Source organism: Neolamprologus brichardi, chromosome 14 (genome assembly GCF_056152115.1).
Source record: "Neolamprologus brichardi isolate AB-2024 chromosome 14, ASM5615211v1, whole genome shotgun sequence".
Taxonomy (NCBI): domain Eukaryota; kingdom Metazoa; phylum Chordata; class Actinopteri; order Cichliformes; family Cichlidae; genus Neolamprologus; species Neolamprologus brichardi.
Genome location: NC_142117.1, coordinates 21359552 through 21380000, shown reverse-complemented (window position 1 = coordinate 21380000; position 20449 = coordinate 21359552). Strand labels below are relative to the sequence as shown.

General features: G+C 40.0%; 2 protein-coding genes across 2 annotated transcripts in view; one reads left to right on the top strand and one right to left on the bottom strand.

Annotated features, from left to right (window-relative positions):
* The window catches only part of drc12 (dynein regulatory complex subunit 12 homolog), a 4535-nt gene extending 1039 nt beyond the window's left edge, over window positions 1–3496 (bottom strand). Inside the window, exons 1-5 of the mRNA XM_006795463.3 lie at window positions 3311–3496; window positions 3169–3237; window positions 2585–2704; window positions 2266–2358; window positions 2060–2190 (exon numbers count right to left, since the gene is read on the bottom strand). Of these exons, the coding sequence (XP_006795526.1) occupies window positions 2060–2190; window positions 2266–2358; window positions 2585–2704; window positions 3169–3237; window positions 3311–3362 (465 nt within the window). The 5' untranslated portion in view covers window positions 3363–3496. The remainder of the gene's footprint in view (window positions 1–2059; window positions 2191–2265; window positions 2359–2584; window positions 2705–3168; window positions 3238–3310) is intronic.
* Window positions 3497–3776: 280 nt separating this feature from the next.
* The window catches only part of cbl (Cbl proto-oncogene), a 33803-nt gene continuing 17130 nt past the window's right edge, over window positions 3777–20449 (top strand). The window contains exons 1-3 of the mRNA XM_035909767.2: window positions 3777–4289; window positions 4457–4719; window positions 9389–9636. Coding sequence (XP_035765660.1) covers window positions 4573–4719; window positions 9389–9636 — 395 coding nt within the window. The 5' untranslated portion in view covers window positions 3777–4289; window positions 4457–4572. The remainder of the gene's footprint in view (window positions 4290–4456; window positions 4720–9388; window positions 9637–20449) is intronic.

The window sequence follows — 20449 nt, the reverse complement described above, 5'->3', positions numbered from 1 at the left end:
TTCAGTTTCACCTACCACACCCAGTTTAAATTGCTGACATAGCTGCTGAATCAAGTAACAAGAACCTGTCTGACAAAATGTAGCAGGCTAAAAGGCAGATGGCAAGGCAAATGCCACGATTGACAGAAAACAACTGAGAAACAAAGTGATTGACATCTATCAGTCTAGAAAGGGTTACAAATCCATTATAAGGCTTTAGGACTTTATGGAAAAAAACTTTATCGAGAAAACTTGGAACAGGGTTGTACATTACCAGGAGTGGCAGGTCTACCAAAAAAAGCACTTCGATGACTCATCCAGGTCACAGAAGAACCCAGAACAACATCGAAAAAACCACAGGCCTCACTTGCCTCAGCTATGGTCAGAATTCGTGATTCAACAATAAAAACAGATTGGGCAAAAATGGCATCCAAAGGAGAAAACCACTGCTGAAAAAGGAGGGGCTCATATCACATTTGCCAAGCGACATCTTGATGAACCCCAAGGGCTTTTTGAACATTTTCTGTGGATTGACGAGACAAAAGCTGAACTTTTTGGAGGTTCCCTATTACATCTGGCATAAAACTAACACAGCATTTCATAAAAAGAACATCATATCAACAATCAAACGTGGTTTTGTGGTGTGATGGTTTTGGGCAGCTTTACGGCTTCAGGACCTGGACGACTTGCTGTAATTGATGGAATGATGAATTCTGCTCTCGGCCATTAGGTCACGCCCTGAAGCTCAAACACCCCAGGACAATGATATGTAGACACACCAACAAGTACACAGACAGGATCATAACTAAAAAAAAAAAAACAAAATAAAAAAACAAAACAAAATAAAGCTTTTGGAGTGGCCTAGTCAAGATCTGGACTTAAATCCGACAGAGATGCTTTGGCACAACCTTAAATAGACTACTCATACTTATAAACCCTCCAATATAGATGAATGAAAATAATTCTGCAAAGAAGAGTGTCTCAAAATCCCTCCAGTTTGCAGTTTTTGCTGCCAAAGGTGGCCTGACCAGTTTTTAGCTTTAGGAGGCACTACCTTTTTTTTTAACATAGGTTTGAATAATAAATAAACACATCATTTAAAAACAGCATTTTGTATATACTCTGGTCATCTTTGTCTAATATTAAAATCTGATCATCTAAAACATGTAAATGTCACAAATATGCAAAAAAATAAGAAATCAGGAAGAGGGCGAATACTTTTCTACAGTACTATTTGTGGCTTCTTTTTTACAGCAGTTTCTCGGTCATGTTGATTGCATAATTTCTGGTGTTGTGTGCATTGATAGTTCCGTAATGCTGCAAAGTTTGTAATGGCGCAGTAAGTTTTCTGAACTAAGCACCATATTTCAGGCCTGCTTATAGAAGAAAATTACTCACTTTGCATCAGAAGTTAGTGAGGACATTCTCTGCCTGTGCAGCTACCCTTGGGAAAAAAAACCCAAACTACTCTAATGGTCATAAAAGGACATCTTTATTGATATGTACTAAGGTGTCAAAACTTGTCGTTGAGGATATGGGGAAGTCTGCAAATGTCATTTTATGGGGGAAGAATTAAACCACATCTATACTGTACACTCCATCTAGTTTTTTAGTATTTCTGACCTAAGATTATTAGACATAAACTGCAACAGTTTTCATCAGCATCATCATAATATCATACGAATCATTTTTAAGTCACTTAACTCATATAAAACATCCATGACGGCTCTATTAGCGTTTGCTTAGTTTGTCATTTTAGACTGAATTATCTGCTCAAAGCAATCATACATTCAGGAGCTCGACTTTCAAGAAACTGGTGTCATCACACTGCTCTTTCAAGAGTCACACATAAGCTGCAGGTCTGACCAACAAGTAGAAGTGCTAGTACCTTCCCATGACTTTGGCGGAACTAACTCTGAGATCAAGTTCTCTGAGGGTTGGCCTAACTGCACATACAAGACAAAGCTGCCCCACATTGTGCAAAAGGTTACCTCAAATGGGTATTTTTGTATACATGTAGGTTTTCAAATGCGTATTGTTGCCACAGTGTGTGCTTGAACTGCCTTGTGTTGAAACTCACATGAAGGATCTTCTCATAGTCTGACTCCATGTTGTCCAGCTTTTGTCGAAGGTCTGCTATGATGGCATCCTTCTCCTTCTCCCCTTGCTTACGCTCACTTTTCTCTTTACTCAGTTCCTCCTGGGATAGGACTATACAAATAGAGAGAGTAAACTCTTATATGGATCCATTTGTTTGATTATACTTTAAATATAGATAGACCATACCAAGGTCTTCCTTCAGTTGGCTGACTTCCTGTTCCAGTTTCTTCACCTTGTTGGTCAGTTCGGTCTGCATGGTTTTGTACTGGCGACTGAGGTCTAGAATGACATTTGCGTCAGCTATTACAGACTTCATTGCTGATTCACTTTGAAAAGCTAATACAGCAATCAGCTTAAGCGCCCGGCTAATTAGATTTTTTGTTCCTCAAAAATTACCCTAACCTCGGCAAACACACCCCTTGTCCTCACTCCCAAAGGGATCCGCACTTTGATCAGGTTATTAAAAGACGGACTAATTTTGGATTCGTGCCCCGTCTGTACCCACCCCAGTAGATGTCCCTGTGGTCTTGTCTCTCGCGCTGCAGCTTCTGTTCCATGTCTCTTACACGTCTCCTCAGGTCAGCTCTGTCTGACTGGACCCTTCTTAAAGCCTCACACTGTAAGGCTGCAGGATGTCACACAAACACATGCAGGCATTGAACGTACAAACCAGAGGGAGCTTTCTTTGTTTTTTGTTTGTTTGTTTTCATAAGCAAAAGTGGAAATTACTTTCTTATCAAAACTTGTATTGATGCAAACTAAATTATCCATTAAACATGCCCAAATATGCAGTCAAGTTTTAACATGCGGGCTTTCATTTCCACTTGTCTTGCTTTTAGAAATTTAACAACTTACATGTTTTTTGTTTTTTTTACTGTTTTCCATCCTTTTATGGGCCAAAAGACTGATCTCTTAATAACTCACTTAAAATCTATATACAACCCAATAACATGGGACATCAGCGATTTAAAAGGGAACAGACATGACAAGGAATGGATCTGCTAAGAGTCATATTCAGTTTGACCCTTTATGTAATAATCATACAATCTGTTTTTATTATTTATAAAAGAATAAAACCTCAAGGCTCACCTATGTGATCCTGCAGAATGGCTATATCCAGAATACTGTGCCTATGCTTTTCTTCCACGTCATTTTGACCTGTAACAACACAGAAATATGTGTAAGAAATAGAAGATCTGCAGTCACGAAAGAAAAAAAGGATCTCGATTACATTTTTCTGGACTTTTCGCTGCGGTCTTTTTTGTCTTCTTCTTCGGGGACATGCTTGCTTGCTTGCTGCGAGGCTGCCTGTTCAACCCACGGACACGCACAGACACACAGAGGGCCTACGCTTACTGTATGGTGGTGAGACTCTGTTGCTGTGCACTGGTTGCTGAGTGAGCAGCCATAAAACATAGTGTCCGGTTTAATTGATAGTTGAGTGACTTTTACAACAGCCAGTCACACATGACTGGGGAACGCGCACAGCGCCAGCTGCCTTCAGTATATGTGAAAGCGTCTTTTGTTGCTAGGGGTTACCGAGGCCCGAGCTGGGAGAACTCAGAGATGCACTCAGCAGCATCTCACTGAGATTTTATGAATGCTCTACAGGCAGACGCGCGTGCTCGGTTACATTCATTATCGAGAACGCGCTTTAAAAAGAAGGCGGGGAGTTTAGGGTTTGGGCAGCGGGGAGAGAGACGAGAGGGTGGGGGTTAACGGAAGAGGACGTACAGGAAAGGAAAGGGCCGCACATACACGTCAGAGGGGGGGAAACAGAAAATGCTGGGCAATGTTTAAATCCCATAATTATTTATTCACCCTAGTTCCCGTCTATGACCGTGAGGCTTTCGCAGCTTTAAGTTCAACTTCCTCTCCTCGGTCGTCGCTGAGCGCTTTGTGTCGTCAGCCTCGCAGCCCGCAGAGGAGTGCTGACAGTGTCACACAGCCTCTGAACTTCCCCTGAAGACACGGCACAGCCGAAAAGAGCTGCTGCTGACAAAAGAGAGGAACGACATCGCGGCTTGGACGGAGGCGAGGACACGCTCGAGTCCTGCGAAGAAACCGTTGCCATTGTCCTCCAGCTGAGGGCGAGAGGAGCCAGGTCTGGTGCTCCGTTAATTAGCCTGCGTGGGTCCCTGCAGAGAGAGAGGGAGACGCTGAGCAACGCAGCCAGCTAGCTGCGGCACAGAGGGGGACTTGTGCAGGGTGTGAGTGACCGTTGGGCTTGTTTTATCCACAATCTGGACATTTATCTACCAAATAATCATGTTATATTTACTGATGGGAGCCTTTATCCAATAGTCATCTCTTCCTCCCTCATTTTACCCCCGTCGGACCCTGGCTCGGATTCGCCGCTCGGGCGCTGTCCTCACAGGGGGTACGGGATCGCCCGGTCCAACCAACTCCAGGCGGCGGTTCGGTCCCCCTGACCCCCTGCCCTGCCTCACCTCGCCTGTCTGCCGCTCTGGCCGACCCTAGCCGAGCCCGAACATGGCTGGGAACCTGAAGAAAGGCGGGGGGATCATCGGAATGATGAAGGATGCCTTCCAGCCACACCATCACCACCTCCACTCCCATCACCAGCCCGGGGCCGTGGACAAAAAGACGGTGGAGAAATGCTGGAAACTAATGGACAAGGTTTGTCAACGTTAAGCCGTTAGCGTTTGCTTACGCGTCGGATGGCTAGAGCGACTGCTAGCTAACCGTAGCTAACTTGCGATAAGCTAGCTAATCTTCGCCTGCTGAAGGTCTGTTGTTGCTAAGTTAGCTAACAGGCTGGTACAGGATATGGTTAGCTAACTTTAGCTCACAGATAACCTGAACTCTTGTTTTGTTCGTCATGTGGCACGCCACTTTCGTAGCAGCTTAATATTAACTGGCATAGGAAGGCTTAGTTTATTACTTGGCAGGGTTGTTAACACTTTCGGGTAACTACTCTTTAGTTGTGAAACCGCGGTGCATAGCGTTACATTGTTTGACCACGGCTAAATATTTTAAGGTATATCACAATCTTTAGCTCTAACAAGGAAGTTAGTATTCTTTAAATATGCCACATAAGACCTGAATCTAACGACTTTGTGACAGGAAATTGAAATACAAGGGCTCCCAGCACTGCAACAGTGTCTCCTGTAGCTCGTTTATGAAAAATCTATAGTCAGCTGTCTGTCAACCCTTGAAAATTGTTTAGAGAACAAGAAAAGTACGCATTTTACGTGTCCAGCTATGGTCTTTACCAGGGGAGAGTCATCTCACAGCTTTACTTCTCGGAAAAAAGCCTGCAACAGTTTGACCCCAGTTTCCTGTGAGATTCACACACGGCTTTTTTGTTTCTTAACTTCCAACGCGACGGCATTATAAACTATGATGCCTTTGCAGAACTACTAGCACATTTAAGTGTGTTTTGCTTAGTCGGGCCTCAATTAGCACAGACAAGAACACAAGTGGCAATGAAACGTTGATCTTTATTATCACCCTGTTTTCTGTGAATGTTCAACACTTCTGTAGAAAGCTTGTCTCATGCAGACCAAACAAGAAAGAAGGGGGAGGCTGCTGATCTGATCTGCCACACATTAAACTACCTGCCACCTATCACTCTGGCTCTTGCAGTTTACAGAAGGGATTATTTTGCCATGTTAATATGGTTTTATAGAAACTGATTGACTGGAAGAAAAACAGCCAGATAAAGGATTATCTTACCTTAAAAAAAAAGAAGCTATACCTCACGTGCCAAAGTGATTTTACTCCATGGGACTGCGTAAAATAGCAGCAGAAATATATTTAGTATTATCTAAAGTGAACCCACAAACCAACGGATACCACTGACCAAGACCTGCAGAACTATAACGCAATTACTCCTTGAAAACACCTCCCACGTAGAACTAAGTTAAATTTTGATCAAAACCGAGAGGCTGATTTCTCTGTTACTTGCTGTACCTGTACCTGTTGCAGTGGCTAATGTTTATCTGTTGTCACATCAATTTTGTGCTGTCTGAATGCTCAGTGATAGTGCGACGAAGAGCTAAAATCACTTTATTTTTTCATGATGAAGAGATGGTTGTTTTTTGTTTTGTTTTTTTCTCTGGTGGATAAAGAAAATGATTGTCAATTTATTTATAGGCAAATTGCTAATCAGGCCGTGGTTTTACAGTTGGGGCATGTGTCAATGTGTAAAGTCAGTATTCTTAATTTAGCTTTCCTGTATTAAGTGCTACAGCATTAAAGGTTTATTTTAAAACAAGTTTAACATCAGATCCTGTTCCTGTCTCTGTTGTTGCACTGCCACATCCTTTCGGCTAATTAGGTAAAGTAATACTCTAAACTAAAATCAGAAGTATTAGCTACAGAAATGCGTTTAGTAAGATTTTCAGTTTTGGCCGATATCAAGCCCTGAATTTCACATCATAATCTAAGACAGTCATTTTTTTTTTTTTTTGAAATTTTAATCAGTTTTATGCGTACAAGACATTGTTCGCTGTGTGCCAGTGTGGAGGTGTATAGTTGAAAGGTACTTAACATTTACACAGCTCGTTCGTCCCCTTCATTTTTTTTTTTCATGCCTTTTTGGGACTAAACAAGTGTAGCAAGACGATGATCGCTGCTTGGCCTACAACATGGATTGACTCTATTTAGCATATAGACACTGATCATAATACCACATTACCTTCTCCTGCTGTGAGGAATCATTATTACTCTTTCAACATTGAAAACGTTTAGGGGACATTGTCTCACTAAAGTTGTGTGAGAAAGCACTTAAAATGGCTGTTTGCAGCAAAAATCCCCCAAAATTCAACCAGCTCCAACTTGTCTTCAAACTGTAAAATACCTTGACATTCATGTGGAAAAATCAACATAATCACACCAGGTGTAGAATCACCTGAGAGCGAGAGAGAGACAGAAAGATCAAGAGAATGTAATTTAGTTCTGAGGGGATCAGCATTTTACTTCAAGTCAGAAGCTTTAACACATGCTGACATAGAGCATTCAGCAGTTGTGACCTTGTACCAGCGCATGCATGAATTATGTTTGACTGAGGGTTGGGTACCAGTGTTAGCACTAAGCGCTTGGAGGCCTGGAGAAGGTTAATGGAATTGGGACACATTGTTGGTAATATTGGCTCTTTTTTTTTTTTTTTAAGTTCTCCAACAGTCACGGCTCAGTTTGGTAGATTCAGTCATTTTTATCAGCCAAATCATCAAGGTGTTTTTATTTTTACATATGCATGAATATTTGTATAGTTTTTAATTTCTGAATCATGATAGTGGAATATGTTGCACGGTAAAACAATGTAGTCTATACAGCATAGATTCATATGCCTAAAAATAAAAGACATTAACAATTGTAATACACTTAAAAGGTTCGTTTTTCCATTGACCATGATTAATAAACAAAGTGTTTGAGCTCTTTGAAGTCTCATTACTTCCACAATGCCACACTGATGCCTTTTAAATGGAGGAAGCAAGGAAGTTCATAACGACATTCTTGTAATGCTGTTCCTGCCATATCTCTTTCGTACATTTTCACATGATCAGTGGACAATAATTTGGCCTGGTCTGCAAAGAATAAGCCACGTCCTGTTTTTGACATACAGTTGTTCAGTAACTGAAGCTGACAGCCTGGCTACACAGATGTATATAAGCTCGGGCTGGAATCGGGACATGACACCCAAAATGTTTGGCTGTGTGTTTCGTAATGATTCATGAATTGACCCGGCGAAGTGCAACACTGCAGTTAGATTTGTTGAACATTTTTGAGGATGAAACATGTTAATGCGCTCTCCTGAATGTCTTCAACGTTGTCATAAACTTGGTTCCCCAAGTATGACCACAGTCATGGTTAACATGTTTTATAAACCCATGTGACAGATGATTGTCGCGTTCATGGTTCGGTTGAGTCGGTGTTCATAGATAGACACTCGTGTTTGTCAAAAAAATTTGGCTTTTGTTTGCATTTGTGTTCCCGAAGTTGCTCACTTGAGGTTTTTCAAATTTGCAAGGCAATCATGTCCAAATGTTAAGTAAAGAGAATTTGAGTCTGTAAGGCAGAAGTAGCATAGGATGTGCAAATTAAAATGGGGAAGTGTAAACACATTAACAGCTTCTGTAAACATGCTCACGAAGTGGAGCATAGAGGGACTACATGCTTAAAACATGCTAGTCAAAAGGGGGGTGGGGAGGGTGCAGGAATTCTTGTTTACAAAAAGTAATATCTTAAAAAAGAGAGCTACTGTAGGGTTAGGACTATGCTCTACACCAGCTAAATCTCTTTTTCTTAAAGTTGAATCACGATGCACAATATGTATGCATTTTCTACTTAAAGTTCAGTCAGAAGTCAAAGCCACATGTGACACATCACAGGCCCTTTTAGCATATTTTGAAGCAGCAGGTGCAGAACGTTATTGCTTCATAAAAGTTTAAATCTGCTGGTTAGCTCTTTGCACTCTCTCACAGAGCCTGCATAATTGTATGGGTTTTATTCTGGTTGGTGCAATTTTATCTCACAGTTCAAAGACACAAAGGTTAAGTTGGCTGATGATTATAAATTAGCTTTAGTTTTGGATTAAATGGTGGAAACTGCTGTCTCTCGTTGAGTTAGACATGTTATGGACTGGCTACCTGTCTAGGGTATCCCCCGCTTGTTGTGTTAGCTAGACTTCAGTCCCCTGTGACACAATTTGGATAAACACTTCGGAGTGTAAATCACCATCCAACTGTGTCTGTTGTGTTTAAAAATGTATATTTTCACATGAAATGCTGCGTAGCTGTAGTAAATGAATAAAAAATGCAGGCGACTAGCTACATAATTAATGTAGGTTTGCCATCTAGGTCATTCTGATAGTACAGTGATAAGTAAACTAACTTAAGATGTCACAAGGTATTTAAACTTTGCTACTCTGTCTATATTTTCGATTGCATAATATACAGACTTTCATCACTCTGACTACTCTTAACTTCACAAAGTGTTTAGGGAACACTTTCTTTGTCTTTTTAACTTTATTGGCTTTTTCTGTTCTGCACGTCTCCTGTCTAGGCTCACAGACACTACTTTGCACTAAAGATAAGTGCTCTAATGCAAGAAGAAGCTAATTTATGTGAAATTCTCTGTATGATATAAATACTGTCTTAGTGATGTAGAGAGTGAAAATGCATAGTGACACATGGGATGGATTGTGCAGATTATCTTTCTGTTTCTGTCCTTTTAACTGCTCTTCCATCACTCACTTTCTACCACATCTTTTAGCTTGAGTTTTATCTTATGTACTCTTTCTAACCGTATCTTGCCCTCCCCCTCACATCCTCCCTTTCTGCAGGTGGTGCGGCTATGCCAAAACCCCAAACTGGCTCTGAAGAACAGCCCTCCCTACATCCTGGACCTGCTGCCAGACACCTACCAGCACCTGCGCACCATTTTGTCTCGTTACGAGGGCAAAATGGAGACTTTGGGTGACAATGAGTATTTCCGGGTCTTCATGGAGAACCTGACAAAGAAGACCAAGCAGACCATTAGCTTGTTCAAGGAGGGCAAGGAACGCATGTATGAGGAGAATTCACAACCAAGGTGAGAAAACTGGATGAAATAGATGGAATAGATGCCCATCTTAATCGTATCAGTGTCTATGTTATAAATTATTTGCCTTCTCAAGTACAAATGCTTTTCTCAACCTTGCTGAGCTGCTGTGTTCATTGTCTTCAATGAAGCACATCTGAAACGGGAATTTCAAGGTGTGAAACCTTCTTAATGCAGCAGTTCATTGTGAATAATTCTGACGATGCAGGTACAGCGTGAACAATTGCTCCCACCCCCAAGGCTGGCTGTAGCTCAAGAAGCATCAAAACAAGAGGAAAGATGTGTTGTGGTTTGAGCATGTGAGCGTTTGTGGTCAAAATGGCGCTTAATCTACAGCTGCCTGCCTGCATGCTGCTTTGTTTTTGTGCCTCCATATCTCTACCATCTACTCGAGCATAGTTTCGCCATGTAGCTTATTTTACTTTTTTGAAAAGTCACATGGTGCCTCCCGCTTGTCTCTTTCTTCTGTCTTGCTTGAAGTATTATTTCTCTGTCTAGAAACAGAGTGAAGTGTATGGTCTGTCCCGAAAATAAGGAGTTGTCATGGCTTTATGTTTGGAGAGATTATTGAAAAGACATTCCATTTGGGTTTTGTTTTTGTTGTTTTTGGGTTTTTGTTTTTTTTTACAAAAAACAAAAAAACCTCAGTATAAAGTGAGGTTAGTGGTAACTGGCAGCCTTTCTTGAGGTGCAGACTATACTGGAAGAAGCTGATCTTCTTCTTTGTATATATTTACAGAAGCCCTTTTAGTTTAATGTATGCTGTGGGTGAATGCTGTTGGACTTTGTTGTGATGTGAATACTTTTTCCTTTTACAGCATATCACTCCAAATGACATGAACTGCCGTCAGATTTTGTGCCTGCAAGGACTTTGTCCAGAATATCTTTTCTCACTGGTAGTAGGCAAGATGACTTGCAGCAGATTTTTTTTTTTGTGTTGTTATGACAGACTGCCATCTTCAGTAGATTTTGGACCCTAAGTTATGTGAAAATGGGTGACCTGAGACCATAGTCAAAGGACATAATACCCATTCTGATACCAAGTACATTGTACTTACAGGTAGTAGTTTTGCCTGAGCACACATGTGCTTTAGATGTCAACTGGGAAACTAACCATGGCAAAGTTTTCCAGGCATAATTTATTTTTTCACAATGCACATTACAGAATGCATGTGTTAGTTTAGTCAAATGAAGACAGCACAAGTTCTACCCACACATAGGGCAAAACTATTCATGCTTCTCCATTATCTTCAACACATAAAGGCACCTCCTTGGCAATTCCAACTCCAATCGAAAAACCCCAAAGGTTCCCCGCAGCGTGAAGAAAACACAGTCATTTGTTTAAGCCGCCAAACTGAATAAACAGGTTTTCTATAGGACACAAAAGTGGATCCCAGCAGTAACACAGGAGGCGCTATCAGTAGTAATGAACATGTAGGATCCTGACACAGTACATCTACTTGTACATCAAGACATTTGTAAATAATATATATAATAATAATATATATACCCAAGTTTCGACTGTAGGCTACTATATTTCTGCAAGATGACCTTTAGCATTTTGACAGTATGAATCTTTTGTTGTAGTGGTATGTGGATGATTCAGAGACCGGAGGTGGATTGACAAAAAATTAAGAGGTATTGTTTTCTAAATAAAGTTTTGAACCATAGAAACAATAACATCAAAACAACACTGTTTTTAAGTTGTCTTATGTAATGGAAAAATAGTGACAGAATCGTGTAAGGTTTGCATATATATTTTCTAAGACAACAATATTTTATCCTGTGGTAGTGTTGTACTTCTGGTGACCTGGCACCATATTTCTTTGCTGATCAGAGCTGATAAGGTTGACCGCGACCTTTTATCTAGTTTCCGATAGACTTTTCTTAGCATTAGTCTAGGACATTAAAGAAAATATAATTCTGTTAAATTAACACTGTCTAATTAACATTACAGATGGGTGGGACTGATAACATTTGCAAGCATCATTTTATTATTAGCCATAGCCGCTACCTTGCTATCAGGTAATTGCTAATGCTAGGCTAACATTTATTATAACTGTTTAATACTCAAAGCTTCGTTTTGATATTTGTACTGAGTGTGGGATCTCAAGGTGGTTCATCTCTGCCAAGTAAAGCTTATATGTGAAGTTGATCAAAAGTAGTTTATTTGTTATATTGGTGCTAATCCACAGACTGTATGTATAAGATGGAAGCAGCTTCCAGCTTTGAAACGTGAACACCCAAATGTGGTAAACCTGCATTAAAAAAAAAAATTAATAAATTAATGGCCAACAGGGAGTTGCTCTTCCAGTTACACAAAGACTTCCAGTAGTATAAGTTTGTGGGAAATTGGCCCTCGACTCCCTTTCTCTGTAACCTCAGTAAACACTTAACAGATGATTCAAGTCATGCTCAATAGAATATTAACTACATTTTGTCGACTTTGGTCATTGTGAGAGTCAGAACCGTGTCTTTATATGCAAGAAATGAGAATTTGTAACAACTTGTGATGGACAAGTCCGCAATTATGATATCAGGGCTACCCACCCTTGCTCATTGCTCATCTTGGGATGATGACTGAAATTACTGTGGCAGCTTCTTGTTTTTTTTGTTTTTGTAATACCCCGTGTGCTAAGCCCTCCTTTGCTGTAGGCATTTTCTTAATTTTCAGACTTTTCTGGAGTGTAACTATAACCATGTTACTATTGTATGACCTGGGGAAAATTTTATTTGTTGTGCGTTATAAATTTTTAAATTTCAAGATCAAGTAATCAGGTAAACTTATTCAACCCTTCATAATTTAAGACTAGTATGTAGTCTTTACTAAAGTCTGTAAACTTTGTTACAGTAATAAGCAGTGTGACTATCACTTGATCTTAGTAAAAAAAAAAAACAAAAAAAAAAACAATAGAAATAAAAGTCTGAAAGTTTCAAAGTTTGCAAAAACATAATTTTGCCAAGCACTTGTGATAAGATTAAACGTGCAGTCAAAAAGAGAGAGAGAGAAGCCAAAAAATGTATGTCATTGAAGAAGCCACTAGTGGTTTACTTTGGAAAGCTGTAACGCTTCACCACTGTGAAAAAAAAATCCTCTAGAGCAGAGTCAGTGTGCAGCAAATTGGCTCACATAGTAGCCCTCTGTGGATGGTTGCTTTTCCAGTGTTGCTGTGCATGCTCTTTGTAATAACGCACTGAAAAGTCTACAGTCATATGTGAAAGGAAACTGAAGATTTAGACTATTTATATGCCTGCAACGAGGAAGTCGATTTGTTGTACGGCTTGAATGACAGCGAGAAAAAGATGGCTTAAAAGTGGGCTCATCGGTACCACCAGATTTTGATTATTGCAATAAAAACGAACACAGGTTGCTAAAATTTGGTAGAAATTTAGTTGATCGGAGTAAATTTCCCTCCAAGGCTAGATCACTTGATCACTTGCAGAACTAAATCAGAAATACATGGTTCTAATGTTTCTTCACACATTGGCGTAACCTGGTGTTTCCTTTGAACATAGTCTCTTTTTTTTTCTTTTAAATTAAGCAATCATTTTATCTAGTCAGTTGTCAGATGTACATCCTCATCTAGTTGCTCAGTTCCTCAATAAGATTGTTTTCTTCCAGCTACCATGACCGTAATGTTGCAGACATAGAAGCAAAAAAATGCCAAAGCAACCAGAGAGAAGAGGAAATGTCTATGCGAACCACTCCTGTATTTGACATGAGGCGATAAAGCTGTTTTTAGACATTGTGTCAATTTCTCTGTGAAATTCGTTTTTATCATTGCTTGATTGGACCAAGAGACTGTGCAGAAAGAAGGGAAAAAATTGTGCTTGAAGGAGAGGAAATGGACACACACACACACAGTAGCCAGGCATTACACACAAAGACTGCCATTGTCTCAAAGGAGAAGGCAGTGGCAGTGACACTAACCAATGGGTGTCAGCCCACTTAAAAATGCTATAGAATTGACCAATGACGGAGAGATGCTAGGAAACTAATAAAACAGAAACTTGGTTAAACAGAAGCTGAGGATAAAATGGGCCTCAAATAGAAAAATGAAAATGCAAGACCGACTGACACTTGTTATCTCCACCACTTTAACTTCAGCCAACATCAGTGCTTGTCAGCCATTGACTTCAGGGTCTATGATTGGGCTTTATGGCTATTTTCAAATCAAAGTGAAGGATGTTAAGTGTGTTATAAGAGCCCCAAATGAAGAGTGGGTGGATATGCTGTGATGCGATGTCGTGCAGACTTCTCCGCAGTGTCCTCCCCGGAGATTTTGGCTTCTATTTATCCAGGCCCCCACTAACGCATGAGCCACGCAGATTGTTTAGCTTTAGAGATGAAGCAGAGTCGCGGTAGCACAGTACACGCCTGGGTTTGTTGAGCAACACTTTTCGCTTGGGCTTTGACTGTGGGAGCAGCTGAGTCGGGTGGAAACGAGGTGCATACATAGTCACAGAGGAGAGGAAAAAGAGGGGGTTCGTTGTTGAAAGTCGAAGAGGGTAAGATGAAAGTGAGTCGACTCCAAGCAACACTTAATTAACAGTGACAACCCATATTCGGTCAGAATCGACATGACACAGTCAGCACTTCCTCCTTGTTTGCTTCACTTACTTCCTCTTCTGGCTTTACGCAGCACAATCGAGACATTTTCCGCCGTAGGAGTTCACAAAGAGCCACACTGTTAGTTTATTTTTAATATACAGTTTAGTTTTAAATTTCAACTCAAGACCAAACGTACATTATTGCCTGTTCTCAAGATGGCTAGAAGAGTAGGATTAGCCCTTAAAGCTCTTCCTTTATTTTCTAAGCAGGAAGTAGAGCTACACAGTCAGACCATAATGTGTTATAAAAAATGACCAGTCACTACTTCTGCACTTAACAGCCCAGTGTTTTGTAACTGTGGTCTCTTGTTGGCTGTTAATTGGTCTATGTTGAAAGTAATTGACTTTCCAAATCTCTTCTTGGTTAATACAGCTTTTTTCTTTTTCTTTTTCTCTCTCTCTTTTTTTTTTTTTTAAGCCAGTTTATTCATTTACGTGCAAACAGGATAGGAAGCCTGTGTTTAAACATTACTCATGGCACATTCTCTAAGAATAGTCATACAGTAGAAGGGTTGATCAATGTGTCCTCACATAATCCCCTCTGCCTGCCCTCCCATGGGTCTAACCGGATACAGCTTTGACCTCTCTGAGAGAGTCTGTTTGATCATCTTCCTGGGCTAAGCTGCCATCGCATCCTGACCACCGTTGATTGGTCCAGCTGGTTACAGGAAGTGGTGAGCTTATAGACTGCATAGTCATGTATTGCGGAATAGTCTGCACTGCAGAAATATAATAATTGCAGTGCTGGTGTTTATGTACTATGATCTAATTTATCTTAGCTGTATTCCACCACTCTTCTGTTAGTGAGACATTATGACAAAACCCTGTTAGCACTCTGAGTATCCCCTGTGAGCACCCCCCCACCCCTTTTCTTTTTCATATCTGAAGATGAAACGAAATGTCCCTAACTGACTTAAACCACCTTAAGCAGCAAAAGGAGCACATTTGCAAAGCTATTTTTAGGATTTCTTTAAGAATTCATTTTGTGGTAAACTGATGACGGTATCGCTCAGGTTTCACAGAGCTTCATGTAAAGCAGACATTAATAAAAAAAAACCTTTGCTTCCTGTTTAACCACAAGGAAGCAAAGAAAAAGAAATGGTTGATTAGCACAAAAAGGTGAATTGCGTGCTTGGCGTTGCACATCATGTGAGGTATTACAGATTAGGTTGCTTCCCTGTTCCCATTTTGTACACATTAACAACATTTGCACACATACTAAGTTCAAGGAAATAATAAATCTGTCAAACACCTGTACTGGCACTTTGTATTTAATCATTAGTTATGATTAATTTCTGATTCTCTTCCACAGTGTCTTCGTCCCATCTTCCTCCCCTCCCTGAGGCTTGCTCTGCCAGAGGTTTCTTCCTGTTAAAAGGGAGTTTTTCCTTCCCACCATTCCCAAATCGCTTGCTCATAGGCGGTCATAAGATTTTGGTTTTTTTTTTGTTTTTCTCTGTATCTTTACCTTACAATATAAAGTGCCTTGAAGCAACTGTTGTTGTGATTTGGGACTGTATAAATAAAATTGAATTTCATTAATTTATGCTCTGAACCACTTATAAGTCACAATTTTCTGCTTGTCTCTTAGTATACTCCTTTTTTAAATCATTGTAAGGTAAATGGTTTTTATCTTGGGAATGTTAAATAAAAAACAGTGCCTTTTAAAGACTAAAGAAGTAATTAAATAATAATTTAATAATAAAACAGCATTCAGCTGCAGCTCCACACTCAGGAGTTAACATTTTATTCCACACACACCCTTTAGCCTTTCACCCCATTGCTCTTTCTCCTTCTGTGCTTACTTCCACCTTCCCTTAGTGACAGCACATTGCTCCAGTCCTTTGCACAATAGAAAAATGCATTCCAGGCATGTTTCAGTGATATTATTACAATGCTCAGTCAACTTCCTCCAGCTTCTACTCATTCAATGTTCCCTGCAGCTGGGCTACTGTACAGCCATTCATTAAAACAATGATTTGGGTCCATTTTTCTCTGGTCAAAACACAAATGTAGACAGAGCCTCTCGCTAGCTCTGCATTTGTTTTGGTCCTAATCATCCATCTCAAAGTTAATTTTTCTTTGCTGCACCGCTCACATCTTGCTAATGTTATAAGACCTGAATGAATAAAATATCCTAGCATGAACTGTTATTTTCCAGTTGTTCACGGTGTTGCTGTATTGTCAAAAATTCATGTACTCGAGCCTTCGTGGACAAAGAAAAATGACAGTGTGTTGTACCATAACTTCAATACTTTAAAATGTCGCAGGGGTTTTTTCATTTCTGTTCTTCTATTTCTGTGTCTGAGAAAAAGCTGTCCTATAGCACGGCTTCCTATTTTTTGTAAATGTACCTGACATCCACGTGAAACAAAGGTCTGTCTCTGTGGACACAGCTTTTGAATTTGCTTATCTAAAAACCCGTCTTATCACTTTAGCTACTATACTGTAGGAAAGGTTTGTTTCTAGTATAGAATTGAGTTGAGGAAATTCTGCAGTGTATTTTGTTATGTCAGATAAAAGTGAATAGAGGAGAAATTTGCATGGATATCATTCATTCCTCCTTAATCAGTACATGCCTTAGTTTTGTGCTTTAACTAGACCAGCTTATTTTTATCATAGCTGTTGAAAATATTGAGTTTCTTTCAAATGGACAATGTCTTATGAAATAATAGCTCAGTTAGAAACTTGCTAATCTCAACTGATAGCCCTGTACTGCTGAGGTTTTTAATCATTTTGAAGTTGTTAACAGAGGAAGTAGTTCCGGCATTACGTTTCCCACGAAAATGAAACACACTCTCACTGAAGTCTTTGTTAGTTTTTACACCTCACAAGAAAGGAAATAAGAGTCAAAACCTTTTAATCCTGGACTGTATTGAACAGTCACCCTGAAATCTCCCAATGTAGCTCAGGGCGACGGGAATAGGGCTCAGTCCTCCTTTTGCATACTTATGCCTAAACCGAATTTTTCTACAGCCTTAAGACGATTTACTCTAGCGTTACGTGTCATTTCAGAGAAAGCCATTGTTCAGTTTCCCCACCGCTGCTGTTCTGTGCTGCATTCAGTCTTATATGAATCACACCAAATGTGCTTCCTTCTCAGCTCAATTCTGTGTACAGACTGATATGACATGAAAAACAGCCTCTCTGTGTGATGCTACAGGGGGAATACTTGTTGATTAGTTGGTGCTGATGTAGTTGGAGTAATTTAAGGAAAGCTTTTAGTGGTTAGCCTAACGGCTATTGGTGATGGGAATGGAAAACACGGTTCACACTTCAGAGGCTGCGGGTGTTTCGGCTTCAATTACATTTTCCTACACTCGTAGCTTGGGGCTCTATGCACGGATATATGCAGGCACACAAATAGCAGAGCATCACGGTTATTTATGTCGCAGCGATATCAGTGAGCAGTCGACTCATGTAGTCCTCACACTTAGATTATGGTGATTAGCATGATGCAACCCACTATCTTCTCTGCCTCGCAGGGTACAACAAGCAGTTGCTGTTTATGCACACAGAGATAAATGAGCTCAGATATGCACTCAGATATGTGAGAGGATTTGGCTGAAACTGAGCTGTTTATTATATAATTTATTTCTAATCTGGATTTAAGCATGTCTAATTTACTGCTGTAATAAAGTGTTTATAAGAAATATGAAATACATTGGAATGTGGTGAAAGACGTTTGAAAGGATTTTCCCAATGTTTTTATTTATTAAGGACTGCTCAGGAACAGATAAGTGTGCTTGGATCATTGCTAAAGCACACTGTCTCGTGGTTGTTGCTTGTTTGCTGTCATGGCCGTTTCCTGATATTGCTCTGGAATGAGGCCAGTTTCTGGAGGTTTAAAAGTGATGACTAAGGCAAACCGGAAATCAGAATTTCATACACATTGTGTACACTCGGTACAACAGCTACATTCATTTTTAATGTCTTTGTATATTTTTATCACAATTTACCACATTGTTTATTTATAAGTTCAGCGCTGGAGTTACTATTAACCCTGATGGAGAGTGCTCTCCCCATTTCCCTGGACCATCATGAGTCAATAAAAATGTGATCTGTCAGTGCCTGAAAAGTACAGGATGGTAGGACTGTAAGAGTGTTTCAGTTTGGAGAGAGCTTTGACTGGTCTAATGGATTTTGTGTGTCTGTGTGTGTGATCTCCTGACATTCTGACATTTAATTCTGAAAATTAATTTACTTTGTTCTGAAATACTTGTATTTGGGAACTTATCTTCCTGATGTAGATACCTAATATGTCAAATCTTAATCAGTGGTATTAACACAGTTGCAGACTGTGTCCTGTGTACAGTGCTTTGCCTTCTGCTGAAACAGCGGTGGCTTCTCATGTTGTAGTAAATGAGCTTGTAACTGCTCGGTGTACTGAGGCTGTGTTGTCTGTTTCTCTTAGGAATTTTTTAAACTGAAAAAGCCAACCACAGACTCAAAAACAAAAAAACACCATGATAGTCTTATGATGCGATGCAAATGTGACACATTGGTGTATTTCCTCAAAAATGCTTTTCAAATCTATTGAGAAACTTACTGCTCTTATGATTTCCCCAAAATCCCTGGATTACATAAAATTGTAATCCACTGGGAGTGGAGGAGGCGAACATAGGCCTATGTTTTTTCGGGTCTCTGGATTTGTCCTCAACATACTTAGTTCTGCTCTAGTTTTAATTATTTTATATGATGTTGTAAATTACTTTCTGGTAGCTTTGGCGAGCACGGCTTGTGTTTGATCTGTGTTTCCCTTTTGGCCTCGAGCACAAGCGATAACACAGCTGCGTGATAATACCGAAGCTACTTGTGGCTATTGCGAGTCCAGAAAAGCTCTCATTCTGTGAGGATGACCCATGCTGGCTGTGCTGAGGTGAATTAACGTAGCGTAATGCATTGCTGGCCGGCTAGCTGTGCTACTTTATCACAACCAGCAGGAAACAGGAAGGGAGCAGCCAGCTGCAAGGTCAGAGGTCACTCTATAGTATGAGGGGGATGGAGGACAAAAACCTAGTGTTCAAAAAAAGGTTTGGCCTTTGACTGTGGTTAAGAATGACAGTGTAACTACAGGAAAAACAGAGCACTATAGAAGTATATGACAGTCTATATCAGCATGCTATTTTGTATGATTGTAGCACACTTACTCTTCATCGTCGCTGCTGGCACAGCACTTCAAATAGCAGTGACTGTTGTAAAGCTGGCTATTGAAGTATTGGCTACTGCCAAGTGTACACAAAGTACAGAGATGCTGTTTTAGGGTGAGATGGGCTGAGAGATACTAAATCAGTTTATAGTTTAAATTAACTTGTATCTTAGCTTTGAATATTAATATTCACTCAGCTAATTTTAGTGGTTCCTCAACATTACAGACAAAAATATACAATGTTTTATTCTCAGTGCTAATATTGTGCCATAGACAGCTGTGAAACTGTGATGCTAGTAGGACCAATGTTAACTTTCAGACTCCTTCTCTAGTTGTGAGTCACACTGAATTGAGTCACTGCACACTGTACCTTTTACTTACAAAACACAAGATTGATGGATAGCAAACTGCTAATGCAGGTTGCTTTAACTGAAATCGATCTCGATCTAAAGCCTAGCAGCACCAAACATCATCGCAAACTCAGCAAGTAAGAGCGCAGTCCCATTTTTGACTGAGCTAGTTACATAGTTCCACTTCCTGTATAAAGCTTCTGGTGCTTTTGTAGTTTAGGCAACTTAATTAACTTGCCTCAGCAGCTTCTTCTGCATGTTGATCTGTTTTTATTAGTTTCTTGATTTTTAAAGCCAAAAGCATCTTTAGCAGTCAGCTTCGACATCCAGATTTCTCACAAGAGTTAAATGGTAAAATGGCCTGCATTTGTATAGCGCTTTACTAGTCCCTAAGGACCCCAAAGTGCTTTACACATTCAGTCATCCACCCATTCACACACACATTCACACACTGGAAAGTAAGACTGAACCAAAAAAGACACTTTTTTCCCCAAAGACTTGATGCATAGTGCATGTTTTTGCTTTACCTTCTGTCTGAACTTATCCTTAGATCACAGTGGGATTAGCTGAACCTGGTAGGATTTGTTACTTTTTCTCAGTCTCACAAGTTGGCCACAAAAACTTTTCAGTTTATTCCCCTTCAGTGCACATGAAATTCACCTCAAACTTTGAATCTGTTAAGATCCAAATTTCA